Here is an 18,559-nt window from a genome sequence, read left to right as displayed (position 1 = left end):
ACCGTTAAAAATGACATGGCAAGACAGTAGTTTTTTAGATGAAATAAACCGGTTACAAAATTATATGTTTAATATACTATTTGGGGTTTTGTTTTTTGTTTTTTGTTTTTTTTTTTTTAAACAGCATGCATGTATATCAGCTCTTCAGTGTTCGGTAGAGAGTGGAATTGTAGATGATGATACTTCCTCTCTTTGGTTTGCTGCATTTCCTTAATTTTCTATTTTTGTGGTTAATTTTTTTTAAGGGAAAATTCAGCGGGGTATATTTTTGGTAAGAATTTTGGCAGAGAGATGCAGTAGGACCATATGTAAAGCTATAATCGAGGAACAATGAATTTAAATTATTTGAAGAGTTATCAGGTATGAATTAGTGAAAGTTTCTGAGAAGTTATGAAATAAGTAAACTTTACAGTATTTCTGTGGCATATTATGACATGTAATAGGAATTTTGGAAAAGTTAGAGAATGAGTAGAAATTTTAAAAAATGAAACTTATAAAAGAGGCTGTGGTCTCTCTTGATGACAGGACAGTGGTTATAAGCGAATCGAAAAAGACGTAGGTTTGAATTCCAGATCCTCACTAGACAGACACATGGCCATAGGGTTTTTATGGAGACCAAATGAGATCTGTTTCAGCATAGTGGCTTCTGTGTAGTAAGGACTTAATAAATGAAAGCAGTTACTAGTTATTACAGTAACTATTTCCAATCATATTTGAAAACCAAGTCTGCTGGGGCGCCTGGGTGGCTCAGTCGGTTGAGCGTCCGACTTCAGCTCAGGTCATGATCTCACGGTCGATGGGTTCGAGCCCCGCGTCGGGCTCTGTGCCGACAGCTCAGAGCCTGGAGCCTGCTTCCAATTCTGTGTCTCCCTCTCTCTCTGACCCTCCCCCCGTTCATGCTCTGTCTCTCTCTGTCTCAAAAATAAAAATAAACATTAAAAAAAATTTTTTAAAAAGCCTGCTTACCAAGCTACATCATATCTTTCTATTGCCACAAATATGCCCAAGTAAGTAAACATTGCTACTTCTTACATTCCCACCCAGTAGCCAACAGCTGTCTGAAACCCTGACTCCCAGAAGGCCATTAGGAATTGGAAAATATCCCCTGACTTGCCTGCAGATGTCTGAGCAGATACTTGAGATGCCTTTCGTAAAGGTCTTTAGAGTAATTACAAGTATTAAAGTAATTGAAGAGGCCATTATTATTTTTTTTTATTTATATATGAAATTTATTGTCAAATTGGTTTCCATACAACACCCAGTGCTCATCCCAAAAGGTGCCCTCCTCAATACCCATCACCCACCCTCTCCTCCCTCCCACCCCCCATCAACCCTCAGTTTGCTCTCAGTTCTCAACAGTCTCTTATGCTTTGGCTCTCTCCCACTCTAACCTCTTTTTTTTTTTTTTCCTTCCCCTCCCCCATGGGTTCCTGTTAAGTTTCTCAGGATCCACATGAGAGTGAAACCATATGGTATCTGTCTTTCTCTGTATGGCTTATTTCACTTAGCATCACACTCTCCAGCTCCATCCACGTTGCTACAAAAGGCCAGATTTCATTTTTTCTCATTGCCACGTAGTATTCCATAGTGTATATAAATGAAGAGGCCATTAGACCAGGGTGGCACCAATGCCTTGGGATCCTAAGAAGGCACCCCAAAATTAAGCCAGAGTGGATTCCTGTAAATGCCCTTGTATCCCAGGAAACAAAACGACCAATCACTAAAGCCAACTAGGCTTTCGCAAAGAAGGCAACCGCTGAAGCTGCAGCCAGTGACTTTCCTTGCTTCGCTTCTGTGTCTTCTCCATGAAAGCTTTTCCCCTAGTTGCTGCGGCTGGAGTGTTCCTAACCACTTTTGGTTTGGTGATGCCTGATTTGAGTCGGTGTTCGGTCAAACGCAGTCTTGAAAATTGTAATACGCTTCAGTTTACCTTTGCACATGAGTTAGTATCAGAGTTTCACTGTAGGACGTGCACATGGTAAACTTGCATCAAAAAAATCTGAAAATACAGCCCAGCCCATTATCAGCATTAGCCATGATTACAGATTTTTTTTCATGTATCAGAGTCGATTTGTGCTTTCTTCCCGTATTTGCCCCTTTGGACCCTGTCCTGCCCTCTCAAGCATTGTGCTAGGTAGTGACTACTCACTACTTCTTTGGATACTGGTACAACATTGAAGGAAGGGTGGCGAGACAGTTTTTAAAAGTTTCTCCAGAGTAAATGATCAGACAGGGGCCCCTGGTCAGAACTTGTCACTCACAGCTCTCTGTGCTAATTGAGTCCCTGTGAAAACGCTGGGTTTTGGTCACGGAGATCGTTTGCCCCATTTTTTTTTCTTTTTAGGAAAAGCAAAGCACTCAGTGCAAACTAAACAAAAACAACATAAACACACGCAAACTTGCCTAACTTTTGAGCACTAGAGCTGTGTGGACTTAGCTGAAATTGCAGCTGTTGGAGAAGAAAGTGAAGATTAAAGAATTAAAACAAAGAATACTATCTCTGTCTCCCAAGTTTGTCAGGCTGTCCTTTGTAAAGGCTTTCCTTGCCTTTGTTTAGAACACTTCTTGGGAAATTCTTTGTAGTGTATAATTTTCCAAGGATAGAATAGACATTTTTATACCAGCCTGAATGCCCAGCAGTACTTTAGAAACAAACCACCATTGGTTTGTCTCAATTCTTTCCTTCTTATCCTTGCAGTAGAATAAAAGTACTGAGCAGAACCTCAATGGCAACGTGTCCTTAACCACTCATGTTAAGAGGTTCTGAATGTTTCTGGGCTGCACTTTGTGGACTGAGGTCCTTTGGGGAATGATGGGCCTGGTCCCTGTTGATATGACCCAACATCATCACACCTTTTATGTTGTTTTTAAGGTTTGCACTTTAAGAAAAGTGGACACGATATAATTCGGAGACAACTAGCTGAGGAATGGGACAGTCCGGTGGGGTTAAGTGTAACATTCAAGCAAACAGAAAGAATGCAAACAGAAAGTAGTTATTCAGGAGTTGAAACCGCAACTACACAAAAGATACAGCCACCCAACAGCAGAAGAAAGCCAGCAGGTATTTTGAACCCACCCCACAGGAATCCAGACTTCTGTTTGTTTTTTTTTAATGTTTTATTTATTCTTGAAGAGAGTAAGAGACAGCATGAGCGAGAGGGGGGCGCAGAATCCAAAGCAGGCTCCAGGCTCTGAGCTGTCAGCACTGGGCCCGACGCAGGACTCGAGCTCACAAGCTGTGAGACCGTGACCTGAGCCGAAGTCAGATGCTCAACCGACTGAGCCACCCAGGCACCCAGGAATCCAGACTTTTCAACTGCCTTTGCTAAAATGCATTGGTCTGCTGTAGACACAAGCTCTCCAGCTAGAACCTCAGTAGGTTTAAGGAAGGAAACCCTGTATCCTGCACTGTCCTGCCCTTTGACCTATGCAGTGTTGGATTTTGAACAAAGTAGATGATAAGTAAATGTGTATTAGAAAAAGGAGTGATTTTTTTTAATTGACTTGACATTTCCCTAATTTTCTTTGAATTTTGAGTAAAGAAATTCTCTTTGGTTATGAATGACTTTTATGTCAAAATAATGTAGATTCAAGTCGTGCTTTTTACCAGAAATAGAAACCAGGATGTTGATTTGGGTAAGGCAACGGTGCTCGTCTGCCTTGGCGATCATAGCAAAATACCATAAACTGCGGGGCTTCAACAACAAAAATGGACTTTCTCACGGTTCTGGGGCCTGAAAATCTCCAGTCATGGTCTGGTGAGGGCTGTTCCTGGCAAGGACATTCTCCTTGGCTTGCAGAGGCCCCCGTCTCGCTGTGTCCTTGCTTGGCGTTTCCTCCATGTGCACCCTCAGAGTTCTCCAGGGTCTCTTCCTCCTTTTACCAGGACACCAATCCCATTGGATTACAGCCCTATCTTTATGACCTCATTTCACTAACTTCTATAAAGATCCCGTCTGCAAACACAGTCACACTGGAAGCTAGGACTTCAGTATCTAAATGCAGGGAGAGGGCAACACAAACATTCAGTCCATAACAGCAACAGAAGGCAGGTTTTTCAGTGTTTTTTTATGCTTAAAAAAAAAAGAAAGAAAGAAAGCAATGAGCATAAAGTAAAAATTGTTTCTGATTTATACCATTAACTTCCAAATAACTGGAGAAATACTGTTGTCAGGCTTGGTAAAACTAACCAATAGTAAAATTAAATGTAAACACTTCTTTTCTTCTTAACGATGCCGGCTTAGCTGAAAATGACTTCTAAGTAATACTCCCTTCTAAGGCAGGGAAACACACATTGCACAACCCAGAATAAATAAAATCGAGCGCTTTCTCCTCGTATTGGCTTCTTGCCCAGCGACTTGGAGTTGTTATGCCTTTTGAAGATACTGCTCGAGGGAGAGACAGCCTCACTAGGAAAAAGAAGCCAGTATGTTCTTATTGCAGGGGAATGCTTCACAATCATTGCACACATGATAGAGGAACTCCGAAAATTGCTGATACTTCTGTTCTTCTTCTGGTCTCTGTTCTTCATACGGATTTCTTATCTGATAAAGTTCTCCATGGGTGTTTGCTAATCCTTTACATTCCTTCGTTGAAGACCTCAGATCCAAAGCGATCAATTCTTGATAAGCAGAAGGAAAGACGTGTGCTACACTTCTGTGTGTGTGTGTGTGTGTGTGTGTGTGTGCGTGTGTGTGCATGCATGCATATGAGGCAGACTCCTGATCAGACCAGCTTTGTTCTCATGATGATCTAGCCATTCGGTTTCATAGGCCCTTAGCTCTATGGTGACAGAATATTGTGTTGAGTAGGTATAGCCTAAGCACCTGATAACTGATTCTTCTAAAAGAAAAAAAAAATCAATCCCTTAATTGAGTCCCTTAACATTGAGTTAATATATCTGCCACTATGCAAAATACTTGGAGCCCCAGCAGTGTGATTGCTGGATCAGAGGGTATTTCCATTTTTAAGTTTTTGAGGAACCTCCATACTGTCTTCCACAGTGACTGTGCCATTTTACATTCCTACCATCAGTGCCTTTTTTCCATAATCTTTACTTACACTTGTTCTTTCTTGGGGCGCCTGGGTGGCTCAGTCGGTTGGGTGTCTGACTTCGGCTCAGGTCATGATCTCATGGTCTGTGAGTTCGAGCCCCGCGTCGGGCTCTGTGCTGACAGCTCGGGGCCTGGAGCCTGCTTCGGATTCTGTGTCTCCTTCTCTCTCTGCCCCTCCCCCGCTCACACTCTGTCTCTCTCTCTCTCTCTTTTAACAATAAATAAACATTTAAAAAATGTAAATACTTGTTTTCTCCTTGTCTTTTTAATACTAGCCATTCTGACAGGTGTGAGGCTACATCTCATTGTGGTTTTGATTTACATTTTCTTGATGATGAGGGATGTAGAGCATCTTCTCATGTTTCTGTTGACCATCTGGATGTCTTCTTGGAAAAATATGTGTTCAGGTGTTTTGCCCATTTTTTAATTGGACTGTTCTTGTTTTGTTTTTATTTTATTTCTGTTGAGTTGTAGGAGTTGTATATATATTTATTATACATAGTATATATAATATATATATATTTGTATATATATATTATATATATATATTTGTATAGTATATATTATATATATATATTTGTTCTTTTTTCTCAAGATTGCTTTGGCTAATTGGGGTCTTCTGTGGTTTCATATAAATTTTAAGACTGTTCTGTTACAGTGAAAAATGCCATTGGGATTTTAATAGGGATTGCATTGAATCTGTCGATTGCTCTGGGTGCGTATGGACACTTTAACGGTCTTCTTCCAGGGCTTGAGCATGGAAGAGGTTTCTATTTATTTGTGTCATCCTCAGTTTCTTTCATCAGTGTCTTGTAGTTTTCAGTATATAGGTCTTTTACCTCAATGGTTAGATGTATTCCTGGGTATTTCATCTTTTTGATGCAGTTGTAAATGGGATTGTTTTTTCTCTTTTTTTTTATGTTTTCTTTTTTATATTTGAGAGAGAGAGAGAGAGAGAGAGGGAGACAGAGCACAAGCAGGGGAGGGACAGAGAGACAGAGACAGAATCTGAAGCAGGCTCCAGGCTCCGGGCTGTCAGTGCACAGCCCGACGCGGGGCTCGAACTCACGAGCCGTGAGATCATGACCTGAGCTGAAGTCGGATGCTCAACCGACTGACCCACCCAGGCACCCTGGGACTGTTTTCTTAATTTCTCTTTCTGATAGTTTGCTATCAGTATATAGAACTACCACAGGATTTTGTATTTTGCTTTTGTATCCCGCAACTTTACTGAAATCTGTTTATTAGTTCTGACCGTTTTTTGGTGAAGTCATTAGGGTTCTCACTGTATAATGTGTTATCTGCAAATAGTGACAGTTTTACTTCTTCCTTTCCAATCCGGATGCTTTTTATTTCTTTTTCTTGTCTAATTGTTCTGGCTCCCAAAGTCTCTTTTCAATTAACAGCCACTACAGTACTTTGAACATGTCAGACCGTATCATTCCACTGCTGAAAACCCTCCAGTGACTTCTCATCTCATTTAGAGTAGAAGCTGAACGTCTCGATTGTGACCTGAAAAAGCCACATAAAACCTGAGAGTTCTGACCTCATCTTCTGCTCTTTTTCCTGGTTTGCTCCACTCAGCCTTTCTGACCTCGTCTTCCTCTGACACGTCTCTGGCCTGCTTCCACTTGAGAGCCTCTGCGCTTGCCATTTCCTCTACGCCGAGTTCGGATACCTGCATTCGCTCACCCCCTTCGTGCTTTGGTTCAAGTATCTCCTGCCCTGTAGCTTGTGCCCTGGCTTTCCCTTAACCTTATTTTGATTTTTCTTTTTCCACAACGTTTATCATCTTTCAACATACACTTTGTCTATTAGGTCTGTTATTTATCATTTCTCTCTCTGCTCTAGAATGTCAGCTCCCAGAGGGCATGAGAATCTTAGTTTCTATTGTTCACTGTCCAAAACAGTGCCAGACCCGAATAATGAATGAGAGCTCTGACGAGGCTTTCCCCAACTACCCCATTTCATGTTGCCTGTTCACCTTTCCTGCCTGGTTACTTTCTATTCATTCACATAACTTTTCTTTTCTACTTTTTTCATTATTTATTTATTTTTTTTTTTTTTCAACATTTATTTATTTTTGGGACAGAGAGAGACAGAGCATGAACGGGGGAGGGGCAGAGAGAGAGGGAGACACAGAATCGGAAACAGGCTCCAGGCTCCGAGCCATCAGCCCAGAGCCTGACGCGGGGCTCGAACTCACGGACCGTGAGATCGTGACCTGGCTGAAGTCGGACGCTCAACCGACTGCGCCACCCAGGCGCCCCAACTTTTTTCATTATTTAATATCCCCTCTACTAGAATATAAAATAAGCCATGTGAGGGCAGGGACCCAAGATAGTAAACACGTCCTTATAAATATTCATTAAGTGAATCAGTTCTCGAGAAGAACTTTGAATCTCTCAAATCAGTTATAGCAGCATATATAAATTTTATCTTGTGGCAAATCTGATTATTTGCTTATTCAGTTCGATTCAGCTATCAGAATACATAGTCACATTGCTTATATCACCATGGCTTGATATATTTTGCTATTAAAGAATTCGCAGACTGTCCTTGGTAGCTCATAATAAATTAAGCAAATATGTTTTAAAAGTTCAATGATTGGAAAGACTCAAGGCAAGATTTTTCAGTATGCTATAGAATCTTTCGCATGTATGTGTAGGGAATAAAGTTGAAGATTTTCATTCCATATTGGAAGGATTTTTGATTATCGCTGAAGTAGCAAATGATGCTGAGAAGTTGTAGAGAGAAGGGTAACCGGAAACTACAGTATTAACATGTAGAAAATAAAAGTGATAGCTCTGATCTTATTCTTGAAAGTACATTGCTATCTCTTCGGGTCCTAAGTATTTCCTGTGGAAGACTCAATGCTGATCCTCCCACTTGAGTCATTTTTAATGAATTAGAAGAATATAGCATGTTTTATAGGAAATGATTATGTACAAGTAGATCAAAAATCCAATTTGATTTTTAAGCTCTCTTTTCTCTACTCTCATAATAGGTATCTGGGTCATACTTTTCCTTAAATTTCTTTTAAAAATGTTGGAGCTCCTGGGTGGCTTAGTCGGTTAAGCACCCGACTCTTGATTTCGGCTCAGGTCATGATCTCATGGTTCATGGGATGGAGCCCCACGTGGGGCTCTGCACTGACAGCCTGGAGCCTGCTTGGGGTTCTCTGTGTCCCTCTGTCTCTGCCCCCCCAAAAAATAAATAAACATTAAAAATATATTGAAAATTGAGAGTATTTGGATAAATCCATTATAGACATTCAAACATAAACTTTGGATTTTTCTTTTATGTTATTAGATATGACAGTTTCAGAATGAAAAAGGAAAAAAACACACCTTGCTATTGACATAGTAAAATGCATCTTTACATTAAGAAGTCAAAGCATGAAAATTCAAGTGACCCTATTAATCATGATCAGAAGTTTGTTTTATTTGGGTGAATTTCATTTTGCTTTTTAACAAAGTACGTATTCTGCCGCTAGCACCTTTTTAATAAACCGAAGGTAAACATCTTATTGCATCCATTAAAATGATTGGTTTCATTATTAACTCATTAAGTCATTGTTTAGGAAGAAAACTAGAAATAGTGCCATAAACTTGTGATAATCTGTTTTGCTTTGTTTTCTGATATTCTGCATGTGAGATCATACGGTATTTGTCTTTTCTGACAACTCACTTAGCATAATGCCCTCAAGGTCTATTCATGTCGTCACAAAGGGCGGGATTTCCTTCTTTTTATGACTAAATAATATTCCATTGAAGCCTGCTTCAGATTCTGTGCCCCCGCCCCTCCCCCACTCACCCTCTCTCTTTCAAAAATAAACATGAAAAAAATTTTAAATAATACTGCATTCATCTGTCAATGGACACAGGTTATTTCCATGGCTTGGCTATTGTAAATGTGATGCTATGAACATGGAAGTGCAGAGATCTCTTCAACATAGTATTTTTGCTTCCTTTGGATATATTCCCAGAAGAGGAATTGCTGGACCCAAATAGATTTGTTTTAACTTAATTATCTCCTACTTCTAATAGCCGTGTACCAATAGCCTTAGGTCTAGTGATTCCAGAAGGTTGTGAAAATATAGAAGAATTTGCTTCTGCTGTAAACCTCACATGTATCTCTAACAGGAACCTGCAGGCTCACACAGGCCTGGCCTCTGGAACACTAATGCATCTTCCTTTGGTTGTGAGAAAAAGCAAGACCTGTGGCCCCCAAGCTGTCCAGGAATATCCCCCCTGCAGTTGTTCGATGGGCTCCCGTTCAGGCGTGGTCAAAACTGGATTCTGACATCCACGTCTCAGCAGAGTAGAGCATATGGTGTCATGATGGACTCTTAAAGGGTGCTAGAGGGCATGAGTCAGAGCAAAAGCATCGAGGAAGAGGAACATTTGGGAGGGTTGAGATACTAATGGGCCATCCTTCCGGGTCCGTGGGCTGGACTGTAGTGGCTCTGGATTCAGCCTGGGGCAGGCGGTGGTGAAACCAGCGTGGTTTGGATCTTCAGCATTCTGCCGTACTTGTAACTGTGTGTCGTCGTGTCAGGAGAATTCCACCCCAAGACTGTAAACTGACAAAAGCTCCCCAGGAAACCACAACCGAAGCCAAAGAATCCTTAGCGATACTCCAGCAGCTGCTACGGGAAAGGGACCTAGAAAAGGAATCCTTCCAAAAGTAACAAACTTGCAAAGCAAAGTTAGAAGGCTCCCAGAATAACTGGAAGGCCGGTTAAAATCCTTAAAGTTAGTCCAGGAAACATTTTATCATAAGTAACTTTGCCTGGCTTTTTCTTACCCTTTTCAAATATGGTATATATACTATAAATTCCTTGTGCATATATTCCCTATAGTATAGTCCTCCTATGTATAGTACATTATGCTATAATATAGTAGCTGTGGTCTTTTAGCTCTCCCTCTGCAACATCCTCTGTGGCATTTTTGGAAGCCATGAGACCGCGTGTGTTTTAATATCTCAATTCTCTGTGCGTGAAATTGAGCTTTATATGTTGTGGAAAACAGAAGAAAGAACATTCATATATGAATAAACAAAAATCATGATTTGATATTGTTATTGATTTGTCGGACCACAAAATGATTCAAGTGCAAAGAGGCAGAAATACATGACCTTTACAGTGAATGCCTGTAGTTCCAACACGGGAACTGCTCACTGTTAGCTGTTTTTTAAAAATGGACTAGGGGAGGGGTGCCTGGGTGGCTCAGTCGGTTAAGCGTCTGACTTCAGCTCAGGTCATGATCCCCCAGTTCCTGGGTTTGAGCCCCATGTCGGGCTCTGTACTGATAGCTTGGAGTCTGGAACCTACTTCGGATTCTGTGTCTCCCTCTTTTTCTCTGCCTCTCCCCTGCTCATACACTCTGTCTCTCTCTTTCAAAATTAAATAAATCATCAAAAAAATTTTTTAAATGGACTTGGGGCGCCTGGGTGGTTCAGTTGGTCCAGCATCCAGCTCTTGATTTCAGCTCAGATCATGATCCCGTGGTTGTGGGATGCAGCCCTGTGTCAGGCTGTGTCCTGTCAGAGCTTGAGATTCTCTCTCTCTCCCTCTCTCTCTCTCTCTCTCTCTCTGCCCCTCCCCCCAAAATAAATTTAAAAATTAACAAAAATTAAATTGATTAAATTATACAAGGCAGACTTTGACCTGATTTTTTTTTTACCTTCTGTCCCAGCCAATTTCTGAGCATTGTGTGAAAAATATAATTTTCAAGTGTTCAGAATTTCACACAGACATTTAAAGGCTTTAAAATTGCCATCACTGTACCGCTCTGAGTGAAAGAACCCAGGCTTTAGAAAGAGATCGCTGGGTTTGAATATCACCTCCATTATTTGTGGCCTAGGAGAACTTGTTTGAGCCTCACTTTCCTGATCCAGGAAAACCAGTTGTTCTCTGCATAATATACAGCACACCATTCAGACGTCCCATGATGGTAGTTCTTATAATTTTATTATAAGTTGTGCTGCGTACAAGATGAAGAAGGACTTGGAAGAGAAGAATAGTAATTGCTTTACATACGTGTTATTTATTTGTCCCCCTTTCCAAACATTTCTGAATGCAGACTGGAAATACCATTGTGAAATGACATAGCCATAGTGTTTTGTTCTTTTTTTTTTTAACAAAGTTTATTTATCTAATTTGAGAGCCAGAGAGAGAGACAGAGAGACAGAGAGCATGAGCAGGGGAGGGGCAGAGAGAGAGGGAGAGATAGAGAGCATGAGCAGGGGAGGGGCAGAGAGAGAGGGAGAGACAGAGAGCCTGAGCAGGGGAGGGGCAGACAGAGAGGGAGAGACAGAGAGCCTGAGCAGGGGAGGGGCAGAGAGAGACAGGGAGAGACAGCCTGAGCAGGGGAGGGGCAGAGAGAGAGGGAGACAGAGAACCCCAAGCAGGCTCCGCGCTGTCAGCGCAGAGCCTGACACAGGACTCCCATCTCCTGAACCGTGAGATCGTGACCTGAGCCCAGACCGAGAGTTGGACGCGTTACCAACTGAGCCGCCCACGCGCCCCAGCCATAGTGTTTTGAAAACATGTTTGCATAATAGTCTGGATGATGAAATGCTCTGCTCTTCTGCAAGGTGATACTCATTGGCTGAAGAATCTGTTCAGCTTTAGTTCACAGGCTGAAGTGCAGCAAACGTTTAGTTCTGTGCACCAAGATGGCAAGTACAAAACAAAAGTGGCTAACCAACCACCTAAGGCTGTAGAGCACATGGCGGACAGAAGGGACAAAAATAGGCAGAGGAATCCATCAACCTTGTTAACCTGGGCACAGGCGCGTGAGAGGCAGAGACTGGTGGGAAGGTATGTCCCCACCTCACGGGCCCTCCAAACAAGTTAGCTGGGAATCCTGGTAGGAGACAGCAAAAGTAGACCCCAGCAATAGCCCTGGCCTGAGAATAAAGGTCTTAGGCTATTTATGAGGTCAACAGAAGGTGGAATTGAGGATCACGTGGTCTCCCAGTCAACTTACTTACCCCATAGCTTCTGTGGAATAGAGTGATTCTAAATCTAAATCTAGGAAGGGGGAAAATACAGTTTCAAACAAAGAGGGAGGCAAACCATAAGAGACTCTTAAATACAGAGAACAACTGAGGGTTGATGGTGGGGGCAGGGGGGGACAAGTGATGGGCATTGAGGAGGGCGCTTGTTGGGATGAGCACTGGGTCTTGTATGGAAGCAATGAATCATGGGAATCTACTCCCGAAGCCAAGAGCATACTGTGTTCACTGTATGTTAGCCAACTTGACAATAAGTTATATTTAAAAATAAATAAAAATAGAAAATAAATCTAAATCTGCCCTGGGATTTGAGTACTGTTCCACAGTAGTCCTGAGAGGACCTTACCTGGGGCTGTGGGCCACCTTTATATGTGTGCTTGCTGCCTTTCTTCTTCTCCTTTCCCGACAGCTGTGACCAAGTCTTTCAGGCACACCTGTGAGGCTCTGGAGGTCAAGAGCATCCAGAGGACAATTTGAGGGGAACCTATGACCTGGGGCAAAGCCCACTCCTCAGAGCGTCCCATTAACTTCTGGTCCAGAGGCCTGGATCAGCCTTGCTTCCCTCAAGACCCAGAGCAGTGTGGGGGCTCAGCATGTCCGACAGCTCTAGATCCGTCTGTCACCACCACCACAGTCCCCTCTGTCCTGGTGTTCCTAGGAGGCCTGTGTAGGGCCAGGGCTCCCTGGCTTCTATTTGTTCTTCCTCTTTAGGACTTTGCCTTAACCTGAGGAAGGGAGCAAAAAAAAAAAAAAAGAGAGAGAGAGAGAGAGAGAGAGAGAGAGAGAGAATAAACATCCACTGGCCTCAAAGCGTAAATGCCCCGACAATCAGTTATGGCCACAAATTGTTCGAGTGGATCCCATGCGTGTGGAGTGGGGATCAGCTGAACCACGTCCTGGGTCCTGATTGGAGACGTGGCCCTGGAAGAAGCATAAAAACAAGGCAGGCTTCTGGGCCGTAAGTGCATGTCTGAGTGGGAACGAGGCCGAGAGGCCTGAGTGATGAAAGGAAGGAGTCCTTGAGGCCTGGACCGTACCGCCAGGAGGCCAGAAATGCAGAGGTCAGCTGAAAGCAGGGTATGTTTAATTTTTAAAAATGGTTTCATGGGATAAAAATGCAAAGATTCCTTAAGACACATTCCCTTGGGACTTCACGTTGGTTAAAAAATAAAGCCCCCGTGACTTAGGACTCTCAAAGAAAATCAGAATTAAAGAGCTAGGATAGTGTAAGGAAAACAAATCTGGGAAAGCCTTACCATGTTTTCCCACCCGAAAGAGTATGAAAGAATCCACGTTGGAGGAAAACATCTTGAATAGAAGAGTGATTTAGCTTGTATCCTATGGCAGGTATTCACCTGTTTTAAATAGTTTGGTCTGAGCAGGGTCACACTGAAAGAGCACAGAGAGAACAGTTCGTGTAGGGCCTCAAAAGACGGGTGAACATGGGCAAACATTTATTTAGGTGTGGCATTTATTATGGTGGATAGCAAGCCCATTGAGCACTCTCTCTGTTCCAAGCACTGGCCTGGCCTCGTGCGTGCATTTTTTGTGAGTTGGGTTTTGGGGTTGGGGGGGGGCGTTGGTCAGATTTCACATATAAGTGAGGTGATACAGGAGTTTGCCTTAGTCTAACTTAGCTTAATGCCCTTGGGGTCCAACCGTGTCATTGCAAATGGCAGGATTTCCTGTAACTTGCGACATACGCATTTTCTGAAATCTCGTAATCACCCTGCCGTGTTGGTATTCTGACTCTCATTTCAGCCACGAGGAAACATTGCTCAGTGAGAGTAAGAAATATCCCCAGGCCGCTTGCCTGGTAAATGGCAGAATCAGCATTCAAATCCAGGCCTTTTAAAATTCCATACGAATGAACCCATACGAATGGAATTGATGTGGAAAACGTCTTCCACATAGTAGGTGCGCTGCTTGAGCTAGTGCTGAAGTGAGTTCAGGGAACCCAAAGCGACATTGTCGTTTGGTCCCTTTGGTTGGCATCCCGGGGTCTTTGTCCCTAGCAGGTAAGCTCTCGTAGTTTGATAAAGCCTGTTTCCTCCTCTCCACTTTCATTGTTGTCCGTTCTAATCTTAGAAATGTAGTTCCTGAAGTGAGTATCGTAAGGGGTGGGATTCTGTTGTATAAAGCTGATTCCCATACACAACTCCATATGCAGGGCTAGAATTATTGGTTACGGGAGGTGAGCCAAGGAAGAACGCATGTTCTGTGTTGATGTCTTACCTGTCAGAACAGAAAATTATTATCTGTGGCCCTTGTTCCTACACGCTGGCCTTCACCACGCCTTTAGTTTGTTTTTCTGTTTTTCAGTGTCTCCTCTTCCTGCTACTACCTACAGTCTTTGAAAAGTTAACGTATAGAAGACCTGAGATTTCCATGGAATCCTTTGTAGAGCTGTATATTTAAAATTTATGTCTTCCCATGATGAAAAAACATGACACCACATCTAATCTCTCTATCCTCCAAGGAATAAAAGACCTTCAGGGAGGGGCGCCTGGGTGGCTCCGTTGGTTGGGTGTCTGACTTCAGTTCACGGGTTCGAGCCCCGCATCAGTTCTCTGCTGTCAGAGAGGAGCCTGCTTCAGATCCTCTGTCTCCTTCTCTCTCTGTTCCTCCCCCACTTGCTGTTTCTCTCAAAATAAATAAATAAACTTAAAAAAAAAAAAAAAAGACCCTGAGGGAAATGATCATGCTAACATAAAAAATATTTTGGATCTGTATTTTTATGATGCAAAACTCTCCTGAATAATAGAAAGATGTATTCAAGAAAATCCTATTTCTGGGGCACCTACGTGGCTCGGTTGGTGAAGCGTCCGACTTTGACTCAGGTCACAATCTCACAGTTTGTGAGTCCGAGCCCCACGTTGGGTTCTCTGCTGACAGGTCAGAGCCTGGAGCCTGCTTCAAATTCTTTTCTCTCTCTCAAAAATAAATAAACAGTAAAAAAATTAAAAAGAAAATCCTATTGCTGGCAGCAAACCCAAATCTGATTAAGACTACATCTTCTTTTAAAGGGCACCATTGTATAGTGCTGGTTGCAGTTTAAAATGGAGCAGCCTGTTTAGACAGTAGTTTGGAAAAGAATTGAAAAAGGTTTTGGTAACTCATGGCTTACTCATGCTACCCCTGGGAATCTGTCCCAGGGAAAGAATTCTAAATAGAAAGAAGCTTTTCACATACAGATTTTTTGAAGTAGAATATTTATCATAGTGAAAAAAATATAAACTCCAGTATCAAAAAAAGGTAAATGGTTTGAATAATTTTAAATGGCAGATTTAAAAAGCATATTGCATGAAAATAGCTGGATAAAAATGAAATACCTTATGATTATAGCTGTGGGAGTAAAATCTATGTATGTAAAGAAATTTCCAGAAAAAATGGAAGCACCATCACTATCAATGATTGTGTTTCAGTGAAACAATTACGGGCAACTTTTTTTTGTTTCTTTTTTTACAGTCTCTATTTCCATTTGAGGATGAGTACCTTTTATATCACTGAAGATCATAGTGGATAACAAGAATTAGATTGTAGAGATTTATGCCCAGTTTATGTCTACTATGCTCTTGCCCAGAATGTGGTAGCCTTTCTCAGTCTGCATATTGTGGATGGATCTGTGTGACTTCATGGCTTTTAGCTCAGTCCTCGACCCAGACAACAGTTCTGTAGAACAAATTAAATTTGGAAGTAAAGATGGACTGTCTATTCCAAATCCCTCCTTTCCCTCCTGACAAGCAGAGTCAAAGAAGAGCTCCTTCAGAAGCGAGAAACGGCTCAGAAAAAGTCCACTGGCCCATAACATAAAGAAACACAATGCCACTTAAGACAATACCACTTTTGTCTTTCTCTGACCGACTTATTTTGCTTCGCGTATTACATTCTAGTTACTTCCAGGTTGTTGCAAACGATGAGATTTCATTCTTTTTGATCGCGAGCAATATTCCATTGTATATGTGTATCACATCTTCTCTATCCATTCATCAGTCGATGGACATTTGGGCTCTTTCCATAATTTGGCTATTGTTGATAGCACTGCTGTAAACATTAGGGTGCATGTCCCCCTTCAAATCAGCATTTTTGTATCCTTTGGATAAATACCTAGTACTGCAATTGCTGGGTTGTAGTGTAGTTCTATTTTTAGGTCTTTGAGGAGCCTCCATACTGTTTTCCAGAGTGGCCACACCAGTTTTCATTCTTCCCCTTTCTCCATATCCTTGCCAACATCTGTTGTTTTCCTGAGTTGTTAACTTTAGCCGTTCTGACATGTGTAAGGGGGTATATCATTGTGGCTTTGATTTGTCTTCGCCTGGTGATGAGTGATGTTGCGCGTCTTTTCATGTGTCTGTTAGCCTTCTGGATATCTTCTTTGGAAAAGGGTCTATTCATATATTCTGCGCATTTCTTCACTGGGTTATTTGTTTTTTGGGTGTTGAATTTGATAAGTTCTTTACAGATTTTGGATACTAACCCTTTAGCAGATATGTCGTTTGCAAATATCTTCTCCCATTCTATCAGTTGTCTTAGGAGGGCACTTGTTGGGCTAAGCACCGGGTGTTTTATGTAGGTGATGAATCACTGGCTTCTGCTCTTGAAACCAATACTATACGATATGTTAACTAACTTGAATTTAAAGAAATAAATTTAAAAATGTTTAAAGTTTATTTATTTTCAGAGAGACAGAGAGAGGGAGTGGGGGAGGGGCAGAGAGAGGGAGAGAGAAAATCCCAAGCAGGCTCCACACTGTCAGTGTTGAGCCTGATGCAAGGCTTGAAGTCACAAACGGTGAGATCATGACCTGAGCCGAAACCAAGAGTCGGACGCTTAACTAAGCCACCCAGGTGCCCCCAAATAAATAATTTTTTTAAAAAAAACAGTACCACTTTTCACCATTTCTGAGCTTACCTATTTTTCCACCTTGCGGGTAAACAGGAATTGCCTAACTAGAGGGCAAATACTTACCTGTAAATTTTCAAAGCATCAAGTAAGAAAGGGTACCATCTTTAATGGCTGACCCAACTCAAGGAGGAAAAAATAATAGAATTAAATGTCATTGATTTTCATAATTCCCTGCAGCCTTCAAGAAGATATATTCTCTGGTTCTTTTTTTCACCCAAAACACTGTCCTTCCTACAACTATGTTATTAATTAAAGTAGCTGTTTGGGGTAGGAGTGGTGGTTGCTAAGTCTTTTTCACTGAAAGCAGAGAAGGGGCACTTTATCTCTTGTGCTTTCCAAGAGAACGGTGGCCTTTTTCTAGTTTGGAAATGGGCGGTATGTGGCTGAGAGCGGAAAGATTTTACATGTTGTGAATACTAATAATCTGTTTTGTGATAAACAACCGAGGTGGAAAACCAGCAACAATGACAGTAAAGGGGCCCCTGGGTGGCTCAGTTGGTTGAGCTTCCGATTCTCGATTTCGGCTCGGGTCCTGACCTCACGGTTTGTGGGATTGAGCCCCACATCAGGCTCAGTGCTGACAGTCAGAGCCTGCTTGGGATTCTCTCTCTCTCTCTAAAAAAATAAATAAAAACTTTAAAAAGAAATGACAGTAGATATTCGGTGTCTGTTTGTATGTTGGAGGGGAAAGGGAGGAACACTGTTGTGTTTTTGGTTTTGGTTTTTTGGGGGTTTTTTTGTTTTTTTTTTTGTTTTGTTTTTTTACTTTTTTCTCCCTTTCTTTTCCCTCCTTAGACAAAGCCCGTTGCATTTGCTGTTCGGACAAATGTCAGCTATAGTGCAGCCCACGAAGATGATGTTCCAGTGCCAGGCATGGCCATCTCCTTCGAAGCAAAAGATTTTCTGCATGTTAAGGAAGTAAGGAAAATAATTTGAATTTCTACCCGCCTGATGTTTTCACCTTGAAACATCATTTCTTATTTCTTATTGCCATGAAATAGCATTGCGTAGAGCTCCACTTGCATAACATGCACAAATTCAGCGCCTCTCAACCTTTTCTAATATAAATATAACCTTTTTAAAGAAGAAAGAAGTCACAGGCCTCTTGCAGTTAACCTCAGGGCTCCCCTGGGCTCTGTGACCCAGAAATTGGGAATTACTGGAGTAGATGATCCTTTTTTTATGCTTAACCTGTACTTTTCTTTTAATTTTTAACCTTGGCTGCATGTCGAGTCCCTCTCATGTCTCAAGTTTAACCATCTGGGGGAGAGTTAATAATAATACCTAGAATTCATGATCTCTCCTCTCTGCTGACAATGTCTGAAGGCGGACCACTGGTGCCCTGATCCTCCTTCGGGGAGTAAATGTCTGAAGCGGAGGGAGAATCGTGGGAATTGGAGCCATTGATGCAAGAAGCAGATAGCCAGACGCTCCCTTTTCCTCCATGCCGGAGGTCTCCACCTGCCAGTTAACAATGACTCCTGCCTGTACATTGGAAAAATTCACCCTTAATTAAGGCTTATTTTGAGTCAATATTTACCAAATACCAGCTGTGCAGAACATGGCATTAAGCGACC

General features: G+C 42.0%; 1 protein-coding gene across 9 annotated transcripts in view; it reads left to right on the top strand.

The window, feature by feature from the left end:
• The window catches only part of CACNB2 (calcium voltage-gated channel auxiliary subunit beta 2), a 381,041-nt gene that overhangs the window by 324,861 nt on the left and 37,621 nt on the right, over positions 1–18,559 (top strand). For all 9 annotated transcript variants that reach the window (XM_040451274.1, XM_040451276.1, XM_040451273.1 and 6 more), the window contains one exon: positions 17,778–17,900. In XM_040451274.1, coding sequence (XP_040307208.1) covers positions 17,778–17,900 — 123 coding nt within the window. The remainder of the gene's footprint in view (positions 1–17,777; positions 17,901–18,559) is intronic.

This window comes from Herpailurus yagouaroundi, unplaced genomic scaffold (genome assembly GCF_014898765.1).
Source record: "Herpailurus yagouaroundi ecotype Mexico unplaced genomic scaffold, PumYag 203, whole genome shotgun sequence".
NCBI classification, from domain to species: domain Eukaryota; kingdom Metazoa; phylum Chordata; class Mammalia; order Carnivora; family Felidae; genus Herpailurus; species Herpailurus yagouaroundi.
The sequence above is the reverse complement of the archived record's forward strand: the minus strand, read 5'-3'. Positions and strand labels throughout refer to the sequence as shown.